Source organism: Lipotes vexillifer, unplaced genomic scaffold, assembly GCF_000442215.2.
Source record: "Lipotes vexillifer unplaced genomic scaffold, Lipotes_vexillifer_v1.1 scaffold470, whole genome shotgun sequence".
Classification (NCBI taxonomy): Eukaryota; Metazoa; Chordata; class Mammalia; order Artiodactyla; family Lipotidae; genus Lipotes; species Lipotes vexillifer.
The window spans coordinates 1,432,440-1,451,818 of record NW_006799533.1 but is presented as its reverse complement, the minus strand read 5'-3'; the positions used below and the strand labels follow the sequence as shown (position 1 = coordinate 1,451,818).

The 19,379-nt window shown below is 37.0% G+C and overlaps 1 protein-coding gene across 3 annotated transcripts in view; it reads left to right on the top strand.

Annotated features, from left to right (window-relative positions):
* The window catches only part of MRPS31 (mitochondrial ribosomal protein S31), a 28,879-nt gene extending 18,854 nt beyond the window's left edge, over positions 1–10,025 (top strand). The window contains exon 7 of one of the 3 annotated variants that reach the window (XM_007471673.1): positions 9,725–10,025. In XM_007471673.1, coding sequence (XP_007471735.1) covers positions 9,725–9,954 — 230 coding nt within the window. In that variant the 3' untranslated portion in view covers positions 9,955–10,025. The remainder of the gene's footprint in view (positions 1–9,724) is intronic. The other 2 variants (XM_007471671.1, XM_007471672.1) reach the window with 2 other exon arrangements.
* Positions 10,026–19,379: the final 9,354 nt, after the last annotated feature.

Sequence of the window (19,379 nt, the reverse complement as noted above, 5' to 3'; positions counted from 1 at the left end):
GTTCTCACCTTGATCACTCCCCTCAGTACACACTTAGGGTCTTCTGAATACTTTAAGAGGACCGGCCTTAGCACCTGGAGCCTCAGCCGTTCAGTAACATTCTTTTATATTTCTTATACTTAAATTTTAAGAGTAGTAAAACATCATGCTCCCTCTCCTAATAATTAGCTTCATGAAGATTTACGTTGATGTTTTTGGGAAAAGATGTTTTGTTGTGTATTTAGGGACTCACCATGTCAGTTTGGGAACATAATACTAAAAATGATGAAATGCATGTCTTGTGTTTAAAATTTACTTCCCAGTGTTGCGTTTTTCTGTTATATAAAAAATTGCACTTGTTTGTTTTGCCACTTAAAGTGTAAAAATTGTTTTTCCAGTTTGAAGTAGCTTTTTGTCAGTTTTTAAAACCTGGTTTGTCCCTTCTACGTGCTTTGCGAGCCTAGAGATTTATAAAAGAGGTTAGATGGAATTATTCCCAGTTAGATTTTGTAGTATTTGTTATATATTGGATTGATAATAAGATCACTTCTATTTTAGCTTTGGCTTTATCTAAATTTAATCTCATTTTTACCACTACCCAGTTAACAGAGTCCTGCTCTTGAATATCCATTAGCCATGTACATGCCACCGAATTACAGGTGTTTTGAAATACCCTCCAAGAGTAATTCTCAGTTTAGAGGCTTCAGTGGGCAAAAAAGCTCAGTCATGGATGTCAATTACACTTTTGTTTTTATTCTTCAGTTGGTTTAAACTTGTAATGTGCCATCCTTTGCTAGGGTATCTGGAATGTGTGCTGTAATATGAGCTAGCAAGAATGGTGAGAAAAGTTCAGAATTACCATAGAACTCTAAAGAGGGCTCTGTTGTCATGTGGGAGGGTATAGTGTGGAGAAAATTAGGGCAAATATAAAGATGATTAAGTATGTGTTGTCTGAAACAATCTGTTGGTTGTTTGAGATGGTGGCCTTTGAACAAGAGCCTCAGAGTACTAACAGGAAAAGAAATAATAGTTTTGACAAAATAGAAGTGGAAGCAAGTCAAAGTGAAAGTGACTGAATTTGCTTCAGTGCTATAATACACTCTTGTCAAAAATAATTGGTCAGGGCTTCCCTGGTGGCACAGTGGTTGAGAGTCCGCCTGCCGTTGCAGGGGACGCGGGTTTGTGCCCCGGTCTGGGAAGATCCCACATGCCGCGTGAGCCGTGGCCGCTGAGCCTGCGCGTCCGGAGCCTGTGCTCCGCAACAGGAGAGGCCACAACAGTAAGAGGCCCACGCAACGCCAAAAAAAAAAAAAAAAAAAAAAAAAAAAAAAAAAAAAAAATTGGTCATTGCTATTAGCTGAATTTTACCGTTTATTTGCTGTACCATATTTTTAGCTGTATTCAGTAATATTTAATTGCATTCAGTAATATTTAAAGGAGAATTAGACACAGCTTTAACCTGAGTTGATTGTACACCATTTGGGATTTCCTTGTTGTATTTAATTTCCCACACTCTCTTATTTTCTCCTTACTATATTATGTTTCTTTTGTTTATTAAAAAATATTTTAAATTACAGAAATAAATATATTAAAGTTTACTTGCAAAAAAGTTAAATAATATGGAAGAATAGAGAATATACCTTTACCTCTCAGTTCTCTTCCCTTTTTCTGAAACAACCATTGTCAGTAGTTTGAAAAGTGTCCTCACAGTCCACTTTAAATGGTAGTTTCACATTTATCTGTTGTTTTGGTCTATATGGGACCATAAAATGTAACTATTTTACATATTCTATAGTATGCCATTGTATGAATGCACTGTAATTTATTTTACCATTTTCCTGTTGATGGATGGAGCTATAGTGAATCTTTTTATACATATCCTTCTGTATATGTCTGAGTACTTCAATTCCTAGAAGGGTCAAACAATAGGCGTGTTTTATATTGCAATAAATATTGGCACATTCTCTTCTGAAAAGATGGCCAGCTGATCCTCCAGCTGGTGGGATGGGGGCGGGGGCGGCATGGAATGTCTCACCATTCAGCACACAGATTTTCACTTAATTCCCCTTCTTATCAATTTAGTGACTCATTTCTCTTTCTGTTTTAGTTTCTCCAAAAAGTAAGCTTACCATCTTCTTTGGGAAATGGATGGTGTGGTCATCTAGAGATATAGGTAGAAGATGGGAGATCTGAGTATTCCCTAAACCAGTTTTAATTAATCCTCTGTTTTTTTGTCCCTCATCCCCATTCCTAATTTCAGTGGTATATGCTGCCGCTAATTCCTGAAGCCTTTGAAGTCTGCTTCTTAATTTGGTTTTAGCATCTTCGACTCAGCTGAGTCAGTTACTACTTATCTGTCCACTGTCCTTCCTCTAACATTTTGCTGATACCTCCTGTCTGTTATTGTTTCTTCTTCTGTTCTCTTTGTCTTTTTATTCGTTTTATTGCCATGTAGTAGATATTACAGGGGAGCAGAGATTTTTAAAGCATGGGTTCAATCTGCTACATTTTAACTAGAAGTCCTTGTTGCTTATCGTTTAACTGTTCAGAATGTCTTCAACCAACAGTGATTTTAATTTGGACCTAGTCAGATCTGTTAGCCTTTTCCTGTTTAATCTATCTGGAACTTATTTTTGTATATAGTATCACCTCTTTATCTCTTTCTCGTTTTTTCCTTTGTTTTATACTTGCCAGTACAACTTGGCTTTCATTCACTCATTGACTTATTCAGGAAGGATCTGTTCATTATGCCCTGCTGGAACATTCTCAGTTAAAAAGATGGTTGATCTCTCATCTAGGGGAAGAGTAATAAGAAATAAGATCACCTATGCCCTTAGATGCTTTTCCACCTAATATAGCATAGTCATAATTGCTATACCCATTAACTCATTATAACTTTATGTCAGAGATAGTCGATCTGTTAATGATTTAATAAATTGATTATTGAACTTGTGTTAACACAGCTATTTTTAAAAATGATTTCTCTTGCAAAATTTTCTGTCTTAAGTCTTACATTTTAAGTACATCTAAGGATATTAATAACTAACAGCAACAACAGAGTCTCAACCCAGAAGTCAGCCTTGGATTTTTGAGAGCATGTATCACCTTGATTTATTAAGTTTCCAGTGCTGCAGACCTTATGTTTTAGCCCTAACATACTCTTTCAAATATATTGAACATGTAAACCTGCCTTGTTTTTCACATTAGCTGTATTGGGTTTTTTTTTTTTTTTAAAGAATAATTGTCACAGGAAACTGTTAGCAGTGTTTGATGATATGGAAAAGACCTTTAGCAAAGCGAGGCTTTTATTTTTCATTTTTTTACCTTTCTGGATTGCATTTCTCCCATTCCTATCCCCAGGTGCATATGCCTTAAAAACAAAAGGAAAAAAGTGAAGGAGTAACAACATGCTTGCTTGGTGGTATAAACTATTGAGAACCATAGAGAATTCTGAATGGAATTCAGAGAAAGATTTTTTTAAACAATAATTTGTCTTATTTTTAAAAAATACGTCTGCATTTAGGGAAAGGACTAGAAGGATATACACCTTAGAAGTGATTAGTCTTGGAAGTGACTAGCCTGGGAAAATGTGAGTAGAAACTGGGGGGTTATAAGATAGAGAAAACTTCCATTTTAAAAATTCCTACACAGCTTTTTCCCTGTATTTCACTGAATATGACTGCTTTTGTCTTTCACTGTTTTAAATATCTCTGAAATCGTGATGCACCTGGTTATGCTAGTCAGGCATCAGTGAAGGAGCAGTTGTCATCGCCTGCTGTGGATATGCATCCAGATTTGCATTAGGGGCATCAGAGAGGCCATAGTGGAACACTCTTAAGAAACACTGCATTGCAAATGTTCTTAATGGAAGTTGGAAAGCACAGCCGCTGACAGCTCGGAGTTGAAAAGCCAGTTCAGAAGAGTTGGATTCTGAATGTGAAGAAGTTTTAGGAATGCCTCAGCCAGTCATGTCAATCAGTTTTTGCTACATAACAAACCACCTCAAACTTACTAAAACAACAGCTAAGTCGTAACTGCTCATGAGCTCATGAGTTTTCTGGTTGGTTTTGGCAGGTTGGCTGGGGGTGGGTTGTTCTAGAGTAGCTTCTCTCAAATGTCTAGTTGGTGCTGGCTGGTTGGTGTCTAGTTGGTTGTCAGAGAAGGCGATAAGAGGGTTATATGTCACTCATCATCTCACAGGCTAGCCTGGGCTGTTCACCTGGCTGTAGAAGAGTTCCTAACACAAGGAAGAGCAGGGACTGACGTGCAAGCGCTTTTCAGGCCTTTGTTTGCATTGTGTTTGGTAATGTCCCGTTGACCAAAGCAGGTCACCTGGCCAACCTCAAACTTAAGGGCTGGAGAAACAGGCTGTATCTACCTCTTTATGGGAAGAATGGCAAAGGCACATTGCAGAGGGGCATGTATACAAGCATAGGAGTAGTATGTGGCCATTGGGCAGTCTAACGCCTTAATTTATTTCTTGTGTGTTTTAGTTTTTATAAAAATGATGAATAGATCTTTAAATGTCCAAATAAAAATTTAAAAATCTCTTTCAATAAGTGTAAGATAATTGTAAGTGATTAGAGAGCATTTTTAAACTTCTTATTTTGAGGTAATTGTGGGTTCACATGCAGCTGTAAGAAATGATAAATATCTCACATACCCTTTACCCATCTTCCCTCAGTAGTCACTGCCCACGTAACCATAGCACAGTAGCACAGGCAGGCAGCCGGCAGCCGTGTCTTTCAGCCGCATTCAGATGTCACCAGTTCTACATGTACTCCTTTGTGTGTGTTTGTGTGCTTAGTTCTGTGCAGTTTTGTCACATGTAGATTCATGTAATCACGACCACAGTCAGGATACAGAACAGTTCTGTCGCCTCAAGGATCTCTCTTATACTCTTTCATAACGACATCCACTCACCTCCCACTGCTGTCCTTTCTTAGTCCCTGATCCTTGGCAATCTTACTAAATCCATTTTCCATTTCTACAATTTTGTCACTTCAAGAAAGACGTACAAATGGAATCACACAGTATGTAACCTTCGGGGATTGGCTTTTTTTTTCCCACTCAGCATGATTAATTCTCTGGAGATGTATCCAAGTTGTTATGTGTGTCAGTAGGGGTTTTTTGCTGTTGTTGTTTTTATTGATGACTAATATTCCATGGTTTGAATGTACCTTATAGTTTGTTTAACCATTCCCCTGATAAAAGACATCTGGGCTGTTACCAGTTTTGGGCTATTACAATAAAGGTGCTGTAAATATTCATGTACAGGTTTCTGTATGAATACAAATTTCCATTCCCCTGGAATAAATACTCAGGAGTGCAGTTGCTGGGTAGTATGGTAGTTACATGTTTAGTTTTTGTTTTTGTTTTTGTTTTTGTTTTTTTTGCGGTACGCGGGCCTCTCACTGTTGTGGCCTCTCCCGTTGCGGAGCACAGGCTCTGGACGCGCAGGCTCAGCGGCTATGGCTCACGGGCCCAGCCGCCCCGCGGCATGTGGGATCCTCCCGGACCGGGGCACGAACCCGTGTGCCCTGCATCGGCAAGCGGACTCTCAACCACTGCGCCACCAGGGGAGCCCGTCTTTGTATCCTTTTAACAGATTCTTTCACAGACCAAAAGTCTTCAATTTTGATGGGGGTCCAATTTTTCCTTTTATGGATTGTGCTGTTGGTGTCAAGTTCTTTGCCAGCCCTAGAACCAGAAGATTTTCCTGTTTCTTTTTCTTAGATATATAGTTTAGACCGTGATCCATTCTTTGTTAATTTGTATGAGGTTGAGGTTCTTTTTCAATTCTTCTGGCACCATTTGTTGAAAAGGCTGTCCTTTCTCCATTGAATTGTCTATGCATCTTTGTAAAAAGTTGGGCATATTCATGTGGATCTGTGTTAGTCTGCTAAGACTTCTATAACAAAATATCACAGACCTAGGTACCTTAAACAACAGAATTTACTTTCTCAAAGTCTGCAGGCTGGAAGTCCAAGATCCATGTGTTGGCAGTCTATAACAGGGTCTATTTCTGGGTCCTTGATTTTTGTTCCATCAACCTTTGTGTCTTACTGCCTGCCAATACCATACTCTATTTTTTAAAAATTTTTATTGGCATATAGTTGATTTACAATGTTGTGTTAGTTTCAGATGTACAGCAAAGTGAGTTAGTTATACAGTTATCTACTATTCTTTAGATTTTTTTTTCCATATAGGTCATTACATAGTATTGAGTTCCCTGTGAATACCATACTCTTTTGATTACAGGCATACCTTAGATATTGCAGGTGTGTTTCCAGACCATTGCAATAAAGCAAAGATTGTAATAAAGCAAGTCACATGCATCTTTTGGTTTCCCAGTGCATATAAAAATTATGTTTACACTACACTGTATTCTATTAAGTGTGCAATAACATTATGTCTAAAAAAAGTACAGTACATAACCTTAATTAAAAAATACTTTATTGCTAAAAAATGCTTACCATCATCCGAGCCTTCAGCAAAGATCACCAATCACAGATCAGCATAACAAATATAATAATAATGAAAAAAGTTCGAAACATTGTGAGAATTACCAAAATGTGACAGAGACATGGAAGTAGGCAAGTGCCATTGGAAAAAATGGTGTAGACATACTTGCTTGACAAAGGGTTGCCACAAACCTTTAATTTGTACAAAAAAAAAAAAAGGCAATATCTGTGAAGCACAATAAAGCAGAGTGCAGTGAGACGAGGCATGCCTGTCCTGTAGCTGTAGAGTCAGCCCTAGCATTATTCCTCCCACTTTATTCTTCTCTTTCAAGATGGTTTTAACTCTTCTAGGACTTAAGCCTTTCCATATAAATTTTAGAATAAGCTTGTCTGTGGCAAAACTTCGCTGGAATTTTGGTAGAAAGTACATTAAACCTGTAGATCAGTTTGGAGAGAAATGACATCTTTACTATGTTGAGTCTTCCAATTTAAATAGTGATTTTTATTTTTATGATCTTGTATCCTGTAACCTTACTGAACTCACTAATTAGTTCTAGGAGTTTTTTTGTAGATTCCTTGGAATTTTCTATGTAGACAGTCATGTCGTCTACAAATAGTTTTATGTCTTCCTTTCCCATCTACGTGACTTTTCTTTCTGCCTCCCTCATCAGTGGCTGGAAATTTCAGTACTATGTTGAGTAAGAGTAGTGAGCGCTGATCTCCTTGCCTTGTTCAGGAACTTAGGGGAGAAGCCTTCAGTCTTTCACTATGATATTAGCTCTAGGTTTACCATGTTGATGTAGTCCTTCTCTTTTCCTAATTTGCTGAGAATATTTGTCAAAGTGAGTGTTGGGTCATACGATTTTTCTTCTTTATCCTGTTGATATGGTAGATTACCTTGATTTTCAGATGTTGAACCAGCCTTGCAGTAAAATCCTACCTGCGTAAATCCCACTTGATCTTGGTGTATAAATCTTTTTATACATTGTTGGATTTGTCTGCTAATTTTGTTTAAAGGTTTTTCCTCTAAGTTTATTAGAGAAATTGTTTTGTAGTTCTCTCTCTCTCTTGCTCCTGTTTTTGGTGGTTGTTTTGTCTTTGTTTTTTTAACAAGGTAATGCTGGTCTCATAAAATGTGTTAGGAAGTATCCTGTCTTCTAGTTTCTGGAAGAGATTGTGTAAAATTGGTGTTAGTTTTTCTTTAAATGTTTGAGAGCTTTTAAATTACATATTTCTTTCCTTTAATAGTTATAAGATTATTCAGGTTATCTTTTATTTTGGTTGAGTTTTGGTAGTTCAATGGATTTTTTTAAAGTTGTCCGTTTTTTTCAAGTTGTTGAATTTGTGAGTGTAAGGTTGTTTGGAGTATTCCTTTATTATCCCTTTAATGATTTCAGGATTTATAATGATACCCCCCTTTTCATTGTTAATATTGTTGGTGTGTGCCTTCTTTTTTTTCTTTATCAGACTTGCTAGAAATGTATCAATTTTTGTTTTTTTGTTTTGTGTGTGTGTTTGTGTGTAAAGAACCAGGTATTGGTTTCATTGATTTTTCTCTATTTTCTTGTTTTCAATTTTATTGATTTCTGATGTTATCTTTATTATTTCCTTCCTTTTGTTTGCTTTGGGGTTATTTTGCTCTTCTTTTACTAGGTTCTTAAAGTGGGAGCTTAGATTATTGATTTGAGACTTCTCTTATGTGTGCATTCAGTGCTATATATTTCCCTCTCAGCACTGTTTTAGCTGTGTCCCACAAATTTTGATTTGTTGTATTTTCATTCGATTCTTTGTGTTTTTTAAAATTTCTTTTGAGGGACTTCCCTCGTGGCACAGTGGTTAAGACTCCACACTCCCGATGCAGGGGGCCCAGGTTCAATCCCTGGTCAGGGAACTAGATCCCACATGCATGCCACAACTAAGGAGCCCGCCTGCCGCAGCTAAAGACCCTCAATCCAAATAAATATTATTTCTTTTGAGATTTCCTTTATGACCATGAATTACTTACATTAATTTCCAACTGTCTGAAGATTTTCCTATTGTCTTCCTGTTACCGATTTCTGTTTTGATTCCTTTATGATCAGAGAACATACTGTATATTATTTCAGTTATTTTAAATATGTTGACATTTGTTTTGTGACCCAGGATATGGTTAAACTAAGTGAATGTTCCATGGATACTTGAAAAGAATTTGTATTCTGCAGTAGTCTGGAAGAGTGTTCTGTAGATGTCAGTGTGATCCTGTTGGTTGATGTTCAGTTCTTCTATGTCTTCTGTGTCTCTGCTAATTTTCTACTTGGTAGTTCTTGGAGTTGTTGACAGTGGGGTATTGAAACCTCCAACTGTAATTGTGGATTGTTAAATTTCTACTTAATTTCTATCAACTTTTCTTTCACGTATTTAGAAACTCCTTGGTGCACACATAATTAAGATTGCTTTGTCTTCTTGGTGGGTTGATCCTTTTATGATGTAATGTTCCTCTTTCTCTCTAGTAATTTTCTTTGCTCTGAAGTCTACTTTGATATTCCTATGGCCACTCATGCATTCTTTTTTAAAAAATTAATGTTAGCAAGACATGTCCACCTCCATCCTTTTACTTTCAACCTACCTATGTTATAGGTAAATATTTGAAGTGAGTTTCTTGTATATAGCTTATAGTTGGATCGTGTTTTTCTTTTGATGGTATATTTAAACATTCACATTTAAAGTAATTATTTGTTAGGATTTAAGTCTCATTTTGTTATTTGTTTTCTGTTCATTTTCTCTGTTTCTCACTCCTCTGTCTTTTCTTGGCTTCCTGTGAGCTGCTTGAATATATCTTAGGATTCCATCTTATTTTGCTTTATGTATTTCTTTAGTGTAGTTTGTATAGTTTTCTTAGTGGTTTCTTTAGATATTAAAATATCCATTAGTAGTAATTGCTGCTACATTTTGAATATTTGTAGTATGCTAAGCATTGTAAAGGAGTTATTTATGTCTATTTAACTTTGTCTATTTAACTTTATGGTTAAATTTATGTCTATTTAACTTTATAAGATTTATGTCTATTTAACTTTATAAAACCCCATGAAGAAGGCGCTGTCTTAATACTCATTTTATGCCTGAGGAAACTGTTGCTCAGTGAAGTTAATTTGCCCAATCACATGGCTGTTAAATTGGTGAGCGAACCTCTGTTTTACTCCAATTTCATGCCTTTACTGTAATACTGTACTACCTCATTAATGTTAATTTTATAGTGTAGGATTTACATTCAAAATTGTAACGTATTTTGTCTCATTTCCTAGGTTTTGATGATGATGGTTCAGAATTTCATGAACATATATTTCTGGATAAATACCTGGAGGATTTTCCAAAACAAGGACCAATTCGCCACTTCATGGAGTTGGTGACCTGTGGCCTTTCCAAAAACCCGTACCTGAGTGTTAAACAGAAGGTTGAACATATAGAGTGGTTTAGGAACTATTTTAATGAAAAACGGGACATTCTAAAAGAAAGTGGCATACAGTTCAATTGAAGATCATGGAAATTCTTATTTCAAGCTGTTGGAGATTCGTATTATAATTAAATAATTTTACTAGAAGTTTTCCTATATTGTGTTCATGATTGCATCTGATTTGAATGGTATAAATGTTAAATTGTTTAAAAGTATATATACAGTGGTAACTGAAAAATATTCCTGCATGGAAAAAAGTTACCAGCTTTTATGGATTCAACTAGTAATTCTAAACAAAAAGAGTATCTTAGAATTACTAGTAAGTTTAAGACGACTTCCTGTAACCTTTTTCTTTTCATTCAGTGACCATACTTCTTTGAAATATAAGTCGCCATACATGTGATGTCATCAGAGGACTATAACAGTTGAGAGGATTTACAGACAAATTTATATGCATAGATTATATTTACATATACATGTAGTTTTTATATTTACATATATACATATTTATATTTTCACAGTAAATTAACTACCCTTACCTAGGTCTGGGTCACTATAGTGAAGTAACCTTATAGAAATAAAGGGCTTATACTAATCACTTCTAGAATTTTAGGTCATCATGCCAAAATCAGAACTAATTTCCTTTTTTAATTTAAATTTATTTATTTGTTTGTTATTTTTGGCTGCGTTGGGTCTTCATTGCTGCGCCCGGGCTTTCTCTATTGGTGGCGAGCAGGGGCTACTCTTCGTTGTGATGCACGGGCTTCTCATTGCGGTGGCTTCTCGTTGCAGAGCACGGGCTCTAGGCGTGCAGGCTTCAGTAGTTGTGGTGCACGGGCTCAGTAGTTGTGGCGCACGGGCTTAGTTGCTCCACAGCATGTGGGATCTTCCTGGACCAGGACTCAAACCTGTGTCCCCTGCATTGGCAGGTGGATTCTTAACCGCTGCGCCACCAGGGAAGCCCAGAACTAATTTCTATTATGGTGTATAGCAACGTGACTCAGATTCATACAACTGAAAGGACTGAGGATTCTTTAAAAAAAAAACAAAAACAACCTCAAATTAAGAATTTAGTTTACAGTGGCCTCAGGCTAGTAGTGTTCAGGCTCTGGCACAAGCAAACAAAAATTGTATGTGAAGGAACTCACCATAAACCCAGTCTTCAAATTACAAAACACATAAGAAAGCACCATGAATGTACACCAGCAGAAACAATAGACAACAGAATCAGACTCACAGAGCCTTTAAATATTGGGCTTATATTCAGAATCTAAAACTATGTGTAACTTAGAATGAAGTATAGAGCAGACTATAAAAGTGACCTAACAGATCTGAAGAAAAAAATTAGTGAAGGGGTTTTTAAAATTTTTATTTATTGGGCTGTGCTGGGTCTTAATTGTGGCCTGTGGGATCTAGTTCTAGTTTAATTTAACAACAGATTAGACACTGGAAAATAGATCTAAAGAAATTCTCCACATGCAGCAGAGAGAATCAAAGAGAAAAGAAATATGAAAGAGAGGTAAAGATGAGTATAAGAAAGTAACATTTGTATAATCAGATTTCCAGAAGAGAAAAGAAGAAATGGGCCGGAGGCTCTCTTCGGGTAGTTTAAAAGAAAAATGATAATTTAATAACTGTTAAAGAAATAGGATCTCTATTTTTAAAATCTTCCAAGAAAACAATAAGCTCAGACCATTTCTTGGGAGAGTTTAAAATATTCAGAAAGCAAATAATCCTACAGATTATTCCAAAGCATAGAAAAAGAAGGAAAAAAATCCAACTCAGTTTCAAGAGATTAGAATAACAAAGATTAATCTCAATCATGACACATTTGAAAGATTCAAAATAACAAAATCCAGCAATAAATAGGAAAGAAAAGTTGATAATCTAGTTTATCCCAGGAATGCAAGAGTGGTTTGACAATGGAGAAAAAATACATATGTCACCTCAAAGGATATAGAAAAAATAGTTTGATAAAATTCAACAGTCATTTATAATTTAAAGAAACTAGAAAACTTCAAGTAGAACTTCTTTAACCTGGTAAATGGCATTTACAAAAAACAGCAGACATCTTTCTGGTGAATCATTAAACCATTTCCTTTAAGATGATAAGACCACAGTTTATTGTCAGTATTATACTGGAGGCCTAGACTGTGCAGTGTAGCAAGAAGAAGAAATATAAAGCTATTAGAATGGGAAATTCTAATTACCTTACCACCCAAAGATAATCTCCAATGAATCACATCCTCTCATTGAGTGTAGGCAGAACCTGAGACTTGCTTCTAGCAAGTATCCATAGAATATGGCAGAGATGATGGGTGTAGGCATTCCCTTGATTGGATTATGTTCTGTGGCAAAAGTGACAGAATTAGTCATTCTTATGATCACATTGTTATGTAGGACTCTTAGTGACTAGATGAGTATGCTACTGGCTTTGAAATAGTAAACTGCCACGTGAGAAGGCCTGTGAATCGGCCACATGGTAAGTTACTAGAAGCTGAGAGCAACCCCCAGCTGACAGCAACAAAATGGGGACCTCAGTTCTACAGCCTCAAATAACTGAATTCCGCCAGCAACCATGTGATCTTGGAAGAAGGTCCTAAGCTCTAAAAAGGACCACAGCCTGGCTGACACATTAATTGAAGTCTTGTGAGACCCCGAGCAGGGGACCCAGCTAAGTGACCCACAGAAACATGGGGATAATAAGTGTATGTTCTTTTAAGCCACTAAGGTCAATGTAATTTATTATGCACAGATAGATACTTAATATAAAAAGAAACAAACCATCATTAGTAAGAGCCTGTGATTATGTAGAAAACAAAATAATATGTAAATTACAATTAATAGGCTAGTTTAGCAAGTTTGCAGTTGCATGTCTATATACCAGCAACAGATAATACAATTTATAAGATACCATTTATACTATCATTGAAAATTATAAATGAATAAGATCTTTATGAAGAAAACATTTTAAAACTTTAATAAAACAGTAATAAAATTTTAAAAATAAGTAAGCAAATGGATAAGAAGTTCATGGGTAAGCTATTTATCTATATAGCTTTAATGCAGTTTCATTCAAAATCCCAACAAGGTTTTTCACAGAACTTCACACATTTAAGCTAAACTTATAGAGGGAAGCAAATAACTAAGAAGAGTCAAAATACTCTTGGAAAAGAAGACAGGAGCAGGTAAGGAACTCGCCTTAACTTTTAAGCTATCAAGACTTTCCCCGGTGGTCCAGCGGTTAAGAATCCTTCCAGTGCACGGGATGCGGGTTCGATCCCTAGTCGGGGAACTAAGATTGCACATGCCATGGGACAACTAAGCCCTTGCGCAGCAACTACTGAGCCTGCGCACTCTGGAGCCCGCGCACCACAACTAGAGAGAAGCCTGCACGTTGTAACAAAGGTACCTGCGTGCCACAACTAAGACCCAACGTGGCCAAATAAATATTTTAAAAAAAGACTTATTATAAAGCTGTGATAATTAGACAGCAGGATATTACAGAGATAGTTAAATAGACTGATGGAACAGAATAGAGAACACAGAAATAGGCCCATTAGTATATGGAAACTTGATACATGACAAAGTTGGCATTGCAGATCAATGGGAAGAGTGGATATTCAATGAATGGTGTTAGGACAATTGGTTATAAACATGAAGGAAGAAAGTGGATTCTCTACTCATATTAAAAAAAAATCCAATTGAATTTGATACTTAAATGAGGTAAAATTATAAACATTTAAAGAGAAAATACAAAAGAATATCTTTATGGCTCTGATGTAGGCAAGGATTTAAAATACCAAAGCACAATCTCTAAGGAAAAGATTAATAAATTTGGCTATGTTAAAATTTAGAAATTTTAATCAAAAAAGATACCACCAAGAGTGAAAAGACATGTGTCCAACATGGAGAGGATAAATGCTTCAATACAATCACCAAATGAGTAGTATGCAGCTTATACAAAGAACTCCTAAAACTCAAGTAGGAGAAAAACAACACAAAAGAATATGGTCAAAATATATAAACAGGCATTTCATAGAAGAAATAATATAAGTGGCTAATATATGAAAGAATGTGAGGAAAATACAAATGAAAACCATATTGAGAGAAAACTAATTTGAAAAGATACATGCACCCCAATGTTCGTAGCAGCATTATTTATGATGGCCAAGGTATGGAAGCAACCCAGGTGTCCATCACCAGATGAGTGGATAAAGATGTGGTATATATACACAATGGAAGACTACTCAGCCATAAAAAAGAATAAAATTTTGCCATTTGCAGCAACATGGATGGACTTAGAGGGTATTGCGCTAAGTGAAATAAGTCAGACAGAAAGACAAATGCTGTAGGATGTCATTTATATGTGGAATCTAAAAAATACAACAAACTAATGAATAAAACAAAAAAGCAGCAGACTCAGATATAGGGAACAAACTAGTGGTTACCCGTGGGGAGAGGGAAGCGGGAGGGGCAACATAGGGTTGGGGAGAAGGGCTATGATGGGATTACATGAAGTTGTGTGTGAAACTTTTGAAAATTTTAAAGCACTATAGAATTTAAAGAACATTTCAGTTAAAATTAAAAAAAAAAAAAAAACCCATATTGAGGGCTTTCCTGGTGGCACAGTGGTTGAGAGTCCGCCTGCCGATGCAGGGACACGGGTTTGTGACCTGGTCCGGGAAGACCCCACATGCCGCGGAGCAGCTGGGCCCATGAGCCGTGGCCGCTGAGCCTGCGCGTCCGGAGCCTGTGCTCCGCAACGGGAGAGGCCACAACGGTGAGAGGCCCGCGTACTGCAGAAAAAAAAAAAAAACATATTGAGATAACATTTGTGTATTCTTTAGATGGGTGAAAAATCAAAAGATAGGCAATGTCACTCATATGTTGAGGTTGGTGGGAGTATAAATTGGCAAACACTCTTGGAATTACATAATTATATATTTATATTACATATATATAGTATGTAAATATTAATATATAACACACATGAAAGTTATCTTTTAATAATTATATGTAAATACATAGTATAAAAATCTATCATGTGTGTTTGTGTACATATATATATATATATATATATTTATATAAACTGTGAACAACGCTTCTGGAGTATATACCTAAAGAAACCCTTGCAGATAAGTGCTGGGAGGCATTTACAAAAATTTTCAAAGTAGTAAAAATTGGGGAGAAAGTGCCTGTTGCCTGGAGAAGTAATAAATAAATTGTGGTTTATTCAGGCAATGGAACTCTAAACAGAAGCAAAAATGATTAAAATAGAGCTATACACATCAGTACAGATGAATTTCAGACGTTGAGTGAAAAATAAGTTGCAGAAGAATACATGCAATAGACTCCTATTTACAATTCTGAATATATTGCAGAGCAATAAATGTGATTATAACAAAGATCACAGGAATGATAAACACAATACTGTACCTCAGGGAGCCAAGGGAGACGGGCTGAGGCGTTGAGGAGGGACACCCAGGGAGCCAAAACGGCACTAACATTCTATTTCCCAAGTTGGATGGTAGGTTCACAGGTGATCATTTTATTATCATGCTTTAAAAATTATATTACAGGGACTTCCCTGGTGGCGCAGTGGTTAAGAATCCGCCTGCCAATGCAGGTTACATGGGTTCAATCCCTGGTCCGGGAAGACCCCACATGCCACAGAGCAACTAAGCCCGTGCGCCACAACTACTGAGCCTGCTCTCTAGAGCTTGCAAGCCACAGCTACTGAGCCCGCGAGCCACAACTACTGAAGCCCGCACCTAGAGCCCATGCTCCACAACAGGAGAAGCCACCACAGTGAGAAGCCTGCTCACCACAACAGAGTAGTCCCCGCTCGCCGCAACTAGAGAAAGCCTGTGCGCAGCAACAAAGATCCAACGCAGCCAAAAATAAATAAATAAAAATTATATTACAGATATCCCTTTGTATGTAACAACATTTCATGATATTTTAAGGAATGAATGGAAGTGGGTGTATAACTGGAAGATATGCAGAATCTGGCCATAGATTTGAAGGATTATCATACCTTCACAGTTGAGACCATGACATTAAAAACATCCTTTCTTTGTCCATATACACACTTAATTCTAAAGAATCTACTATCCTTAGATTCTAGGTCCTATGGTCTATGTGTATAATGAAGATACTCCAACCATTTGAAAAAAGATTACTCTGTTCTCAAGCCAAATAGAGGACCACCTACCATTTCGGGAAGAAGCACGTGTTAGCCAAGGTGCAGGAAAGCTGGAAGGGTGTAGCTCGGTGGCTGAGGGCAGGAGAGGCGGTTGCTCCATGCGTGCCAGTCTAGAGTAATTACTGTCATCAGCATCGTGGCTGAGATGGTCACAGGCACCACTGAGGTGGTGGGTTCCTCTCGGCTGACTGGCCTGGTGCTGTGTGCTTCACACATATTACATTACTGAAGTTTGGAATATTCTCTAAGGTATGTATTATTCTCATTTACAGGAATTTAATAAATTTCCCAATGTTGCAAATAAGTGGTACAGCCAGGATTTAAACCCTAGATCAACAACTCCAAAAACCAATTTTTTTTTTTTCCAGTACCCCTCAAGAAGAGATTTGAGGGCAATTATATGGATACTCTGGAGTAAAGGGAAAAGGAATTTCTTCATTTGGGCTCAGTAACATATTCTAATGGGATCATCGCAAACATAGGAACTTTGAAGTGGTAGTTAATGTTTAGATGAAAAGTCATTAAAGAGTGGAATAACGATGTAATAACTCAGAGTTTTGGCAGGCTAATTCAGTAGGGCTATTTGGGGAAAAATTAAAGGCAGAAAGCTCAGTGGGGCAAATGTCAAAGTGGCCACAATGAAAAAAGAATTTTTAATGGGATGGTAAGTGAGAAACAGCATTGAGAAGAGAAGTCATTTTTCCAGTGTCGTTATGGGCAAGAAGAAAATTGTTCTTTTATCTAGCAATCCCACTCCTGGACATATATCTGGAGAAAACCATAATTCAAAAAGATACATGGGGACTTCCCTGCTGGCAGAGTGGTTAAGAATCCGCCTGCCAATGCAGGGAACATGGGTTCGAGCCCTGGTCTGGGAAGATCCCACATGCGGTGGAGCAACTAAGCCAGTGTGCCACAATTACTAAGCCTGAGCTCTAGAGCCTGTGAACCACAACTGCTGAGCCCACATGCCACAACTACTGAAGCCCACACACCTAGAGCCTGTGCTCCACAACAAGAGAAGCCACCGCAATGAGAAGCCTGTGTACTGCAATGAAGAGTAGCCCCTGCTTGTCACAACTAGAGAAAGCCTGCGCGCAGCAACGAAGACCCAATGCAGCCAAATAAATACATAAATAAATTTACTTTTAGAAAAAGATACATGCATCCCAGTGTTCATGGCAGCACTATGAACAATAGCCAAGACATGGAAGCAACCTAAATGTCCACTGACAGAGGAATGGATAAAGAAGATGTGGAATATACATATATCTATAAATAGATAGATATAGATATAGTGGAATATTACTCAGCCATTAAAAAGAATGAAATAATGCCATTTGCAGCAACATGGATGGACCTAGACATTATCATTCAAAGCAAGGTAAGTCAGAAAGAGAAAGACCAATACCATTTGTCACTTATCTGTGGAATCTAAAATATGAAACAAATGAACATATCTACGAAATAGAAACAGACTCACAGACACAGAGAACAGACTTGTGGTTGCCAACAGGAAGGGGGGTGGGGGAGGGAAGGATTGGGAGTTTGAGATTAGCAGATGCAAACTAGTACATATAGGATGGATAAACAACAAGGTCCTACTGTATAGTACAGGGAACTATATTCAATATCCTGTGATAACTGAGTCACTTTGCCATACAGCAGAAATTAATACAACATTGTAAATCAACTATACTTCAATAAAATTAAGGAAAAAAAAGTATTCTTTTAGGCTCTAGGTCAGCTTGTAATAATCCACAGATTGGTGGTTTAGGCCACCATTGTCTGACTTTGAGTCAGTCTCTATTCCCTATACCATCAGCAAGAGGGATAAGGAAAAGAAAGGGGAGGAAAGAGTCAGGTGTGCCATACTTGCGGCTGCTGAATGATGCTTCCGTGGGAAAGGAATTTGAAATATGGTCCTAAAATGAAGCTTCTGATTTAGATGGATTGAATTTCACCATGTGAAAATAACTCACTGCTATTCATTAGTGTGTAAAATCAAGAGATTTAAATGAGATTAAGATCTTTGTTAAACTTTCTGAGATATTAAAAATTAAGAACCCTGCCACGTACATTAACTTTGGTTAATGCCTCGACGTATTGAGCTACAAACTGGCATTTACAGTCTTTGGTCACTTCTACACCAAAACTTTTAGCCTAACTTGGAGGTGGAGGTCAAGCTAGTAGGAGTCAGGAATTATGAATATGAAGCACAGAATTCCCCAACTGAGAAAGACAAATATCTTTTACTAATTCACTCATTTCATAGGTGTGGAAAATGGAGCCCAGAGGGAGTAAGTTGCCAGTGATTTCATAGTTCATTTATGACAGAGCTGAGAACCCCAGATTCAGATCAGGGACCCTTCCTTCTTTTACATTAATTGGTAGCTTAAGCTGGTAAGAATTATTTTCTGAATGAACAACAGGGAGCTCCATAAACTCAAAGATGAAAGAAGAGAAAGAGAATGCAAATTGTTTCTAAAACATTTCAGCATTCTGTGAAACCACATGGTTTCAGTGAAGAGCAGTTCAGTATTAGGGGAAATTCTGAATAATATTCAAATCCTCAGCATAGCTATGACCAGGAGGATGTGGTTTTTAATGTGTTATGAAAATCACACTTCAGATGAAGCTTATTTTAGTTTTAATTAACGTTTTTATTTTTGAAATAATTTTAGACTTACAGAAAAGTTACAAAAATAATAAGTCTATGTATACCCTTCACCCAGCACCCCCTAATGTTAACTTACACAACCATAGTTCAACAATCAAAATTCGTAAATTGACATTAATACAATCCTATCAATTAAATTACTGCTGAGGGCCCAGGTTCGATCCCTGGTCAGGGAACTAAGATCCCACAAGCCACGTGCTGTGACCAAAAAAAAAAAAACCCGAAATGAAACAAGAAACCAAGATGTGCGCACAAAGGGGAAGCTTATAATTTGATGATTATAAAGCTTATGTATCAGAAAATTTACCAATATAGGATCACGCAGCATCTCCAGTAATAATTCTGAAGCAGAGCAGCCAATTATATATGGGTTAACTTTAAACATGGTTTAAAATGCTCCGTTTGCAGCAAGATGTGCGTTAGGCATGAATGCCATTTATATCAAAGCTGAGAAAGTGCTTTTCCTTCCTAAGATGTTCCTTTATTCTTTAGCAGAAATTTTAATTCTCTTTTTTTCAGTCTCTATCCTTCTATCTATAATGTCAAACTAATTACATCTTATCTTAAATAATAGAATGATAAAATGTTCAATCTCATTAATAATCAGATATGCAAAGT